We start from the raw sequence: 4313 nt of genomic DNA on the forward strand, positions 1-4313 counted from the left end.
TATGGTGCAATTTTAACTTTATAACCGCTTTATTCATTTTTTAAAGAAAATTGCAACGTTATTAAAATACGTCTCGAACCACGTCACATAAATGCGCCCGTGTGTTTTGACATATTTGAACATCATTGAGATTTGGATTTGGGTTACATAAATGTGCACTCGAGTTTAGGAAAGTAGATTATTAAAATACGTTCCTAAAGCAACTACGCTTTTGCACTTTGCGAGGGCCATGAAATTTCACTAAATGGCACACCTCGATTTCTAAGGATAAAAAAAATTAATTAACCGAGGGCCGTGCATTTTAAGATTTTGTTCGGCATGGAACACCTCGATTTATGCTAACTTCTAGATTTAATAATGAGGGCCATGGCTATTTGTTGTTAAATATGGCACACCACAAGTTCATTTTAGAAAGTCTAATTAATTATGGAAGAGAGGCAACCCCAGGAGTTCAGAATATCAACTATGCTAAAAAAAGCCTAAACTAAATTTGATATCCACAAACCAGCAATCAAGGAAATTGGGCCAACGAAATCAAGCGGGTCCAAACGATGCCAAATACACTATCCTGATTCTGGGCAAGTTGCTTAATGTTTAGGCCCAATATGATCCCAATTCGCACAAGCTGGACATTTAAGGGATTCACACATCGAACCCGTACAATAGCAGAAGCGATCAGATTTTGACGATAAAGGAATTTTATACATCAGCAGATTTGTAAACTTGACATTGAGAAGCCACCAAATTTAAATTAACAACTACTGGGCACTGAAAGACCGATTATAATTAAGCTGAAACCTATTCCAAACCATTTTAGTTAAAACACATTCATATGCTAATCAATGAAATGCTAATTTAAATAGCTATTGCGCACATTCACTCACATACCCCTTTGACAATACATCAAACAATATCATGATTACTCTTAGCATCCTCAATCCCAATTCAAACATGAGGCTAATACCCAAAGCAATGATTACTCATTTTTGACCGAGATTGAAGCAACCTTGCTGCATTTTTAATCTTACATAAAGCCCTTAATACACCATTACAACAGTCCAGAATTTAAATACCACATGAGGACTCAGCTGTTCAAACAGAAACTAGCTAGACTACATTGCGAATCAATTGACTAAAAGCATGATCATCGTGAAAGAAGTACAACTGTGGCACAAATAGAATCACTGCCATGATTCCAACACTGTCTTTATTTCCATCTTCAAATTGAAACTTACATCACGAAGGATTCAGAATGTGTACCTGGAAATGAAAGGAAAAGAGGTGAAGAAGCAGTAACAGCATCAGCCTAATAATCAGAAAACGAGGCAAGGATCCAATTTGGTTTGATCAATAAAACAGTAACAGTAGCAGCAGAACTCAAAACTAAGTCTAATAACATAGTAGCCCCAGCAAAAAAAAAAACTCAAAAACCAGCTCTAAGAACACATATTCATGCCATTTAATCCCAGATGAATCAGAAATATTTCGTTAATTGAAAACATCAAAGATCACTGAAGAAACTCAATGAAACAGTCAAAAAACCAGCCGTTTGTATTTCTGGGTCTGCCTTCTCAGGCAAGAAAAGGTGCCTTTATAGGCAAGCAAATAGGGCCACCTTTTAGATTTTAGTTCTACCCTTTAAGCCCTTTTCAAATTTGCTTTTAGCTTAGAAATCCCTCAAATTTTGGCTTGTTAACCAAGCTAACTTACTAACAATCTAAAATTCAAATTAAAACCCCTGCTAGAAGCTTCCTATTTCTGTTATCAGAAAGATTCCCTCAACCAAATACCCAAACTATCCCCCATGCCCCTATTATTTACCTTGCTAAACAAACAAACTTGGGCTCAAAACAACTGGGCATCTTGAATTGGGTCATAAATGATTCAAAAAGCCTAAGGCTGGTTCCAAATCAGTCCAAATGAATATTCAAAAACTCGAGCTCTGACCCAAAAACCCGAACAAAACTAAGTGACAGTAACATGAATAATCAATTTGACTCTGTACTAACTATTACCTTGACAGTTATGAATTAAAAGGAGACAAGATCAATAATAACAAAGGCGACACAGCAAAATCAACCCTAAGCAGGTTTGGAATAATTAAACCGAGGTACTAACAAAGTCGTGCTTAATGGGTCATAATAATTAAAGAAACCAATTTGGGAAAATAAAACTTAATGAAGAACACAAGAACATTACCAACTCTCAGACGACACAATTAACCGAGTTCAATTGAATCGGCCAGAAAGAGGAGGAGAGATGAACCAAGAAACAAAAGAAGGACTCACCGATTAAACTCGAACCTGGGGCTTGGCACTCTTACTTTAAATTGCTCAAGTAAATCTATCTAACAAAAATTAAAAATTTAAAGAACAAAAATGTGTTACCACACATGGGTTTCCTCCCATGAAGCATTTGATTTAACGTCACGGCACGACGAAGTTGGTGTTCCTTTGGATTCACTCATTGGTCGGGAACTGACCATCTTTGAGAGTCAGCTGCTCCACCAAATGTTTTTCTCTATCTGTGCCCAAGTAGTGCTTGATTCATTGGCCATTTACTTTGAATGTTCGGAGCCCATCTTCCGATGCTAGTTCCACAGCTCCAAAAGGAGAGACATTGACCACTTTGAATGGACCGAACCATTTTGATTTGAGCTTGACGGGAAACAATTTGAGCCTTGAGTTAAAGAGAAAAACCAAGTCACCCGACTTGAGATCTCTTTTCAAGATCTTCTTTTCATGGACGAACTTCATCCTTTCTTTGTACACGGCTGCGCATTCATAAGCATGGAAATGGAATTCCTCCATTTCATTGAGTTGTGTTAACCTCAAATTTGCAGCCTCAGCCTAGTCCAAGTTCAACTTCTTTAACGCCCACATGGACTTGTGCTCCAATTCTACGGGTGGATAACAAGCTTTTCCGAAGACTAACCGATAAGGAGAAGTACCAATAGGAGTCTTGTACGCCGTACGTTATGCCCACAATGCGTCATCTACCTTCCTTGACCAGTCGGTCCTGCTTGCATTAACAGTCTTTCCTAGAATGCTCTTGATCTCCCGGTTGGAAACCTCAACTTGACCACTTGATTGTGGATGATAAGGTGTGGCGACCTTGTGCTTGACGCCATATTTCTCAAGTAGCCCCGTGAAAGCCTTGTTACAGAAATGAGACCCCAATCACTAAGAATGGCTCTAGGAGTGCCAAACCGAGTGAATATATTTTTCTTCAAGAACACGGTCACACTCCTTGCCTCGTTGTTTGGTAGGGCAATCGCTTCAACCCATTTAGACATATAGTCCACAGCTACCAAAATATATTTCATCCCGCAAGATTTTTATCTCCATCACAAAGTGCATTGGCATTTCATGCCTCTTGGAGATTGAACCTTGTCTTTGGCATTGGTCACAAGCCTTGACCATTTGATTGGCATCATGATAGATTGAAGGCCAATAGTAACCACATTCAAGAACCTTAGCCACCATTCGATTTCCTCCATGATGACCCCCAACCGGTGAGTCGTGGCATGCCTTTAGAATTGGAATAATCTCTTCTTCCGGAACACACCTTCTTATAATATTGTCAGCACAAACACAGAACAAGAATGGCTCCTCCCAATAGTATTACCGGTAGTCTCTCAAAAACTTCTTTTGATAGGATTCCAATCCATCCAGGATAAGGTCACTAACCAAATAGTTAGCAATATCGACATACCAAGGAGCAAAAGTGCTAGATAGTGCCAATATGTGTTCATCCGGGAATGCATCGTTGATCTCAAGATCTCCCTTTGGTCTCCCTACCTCCTCAAGCCTTGACAAATGATCGGCCACTTGATTTTGAGATCCCTTGCGATCCTTGACTTCAAAGTCAAATTCTTGCAACAACAAGACCCATCGAATCAACCGAGGTTTTGCATCCTTCTTTGCCATGAGATAGCGAAGAGCAGCATGATATGTGTACACTATCACCTTGGATCCCAACAAATAAGCCCGGAACTTCTCAAAGGCATAGACAATGGCAAGAAGTTCTTGCTCAGTTACCGTGCAGTTCATTTGTGCCCCATTGAGCGTCTTGCTTGAATAATAGACCGGGTAGAGAACTTTGTTGTGACATTGGCCAAACATTGCTCCAATAGCTACACCACTGGCGTCACACATGAGCTTGAAAGGAAGAGACCAATCGGATGTGACAATAATAGGTACCGTGGTGAGCCTTTGCTTCAATTCCTCAAAGGCTTTGAGGCATTTCTTGTCAAACACAAATTTGGCATATTTCTCAAAGATTTTGCACTTAGGATTTGTAATCTTGGAGAA

At 39.4% G+C, this 4313-nt stretch overlaps 1 protein-coding gene across 1 annotated transcript; it reads right to left on the reverse strand.

The window, feature by feature from the left end:
* Positions 1-2546: 2546 nt before the first annotated feature.
* Positions 2547-3499, reverse strand: LOC138874785 (uncharacterized). The gene is made up of 3 exons (XM_070153570.1): positions 3389-3499; positions 3000-3155; positions 2547-2849 (listed from the first exon to the last, which is right to left on the reverse strand). Exons 1-3 carry the CDS (start codon positions 3497-3499, stop codon positions 2547-2549), a joined length of 570 nt encoding a protein of 189 aa, XP_070009671.1.
* Between the last annotated feature and the right edge of the window lie 814 nt (positions 3500-4313).

Source organism: Nicotiana sylvestris, chromosome 8 (genome assembly GCF_000393655.2).
Source record: "Nicotiana sylvestris chromosome 8, ASM39365v2, whole genome shotgun sequence".
NCBI lineage: Eukaryota > Viridiplantae > Streptophyta > Magnoliopsida > Solanales > Solanaceae > Nicotiana > Nicotiana sylvestris.

Coding starts and splice junctions, on each gene's coding strand:
- LOC138874785 (XM_070153570.1), bottom strand. CDS start 3,499: ATGGAGGAAATCGAATGGTGGCTAAGGTTCTTGAATGTGGTTACTATT. Junction 3,156..3,388: donor TGACCAATGCCAAAGACAAG/GTTCAATCTCCA, acceptor TTCTGTAACAAG/GCTTTCACGGGGCTACTTGA. Junction 2,850..2,999: donor GGACCGACTGGTCAAGGAAG/GTAGATGACGCA, acceptor AACTTGGACTAG/GCTGAGGCTGCAAATTTGAG.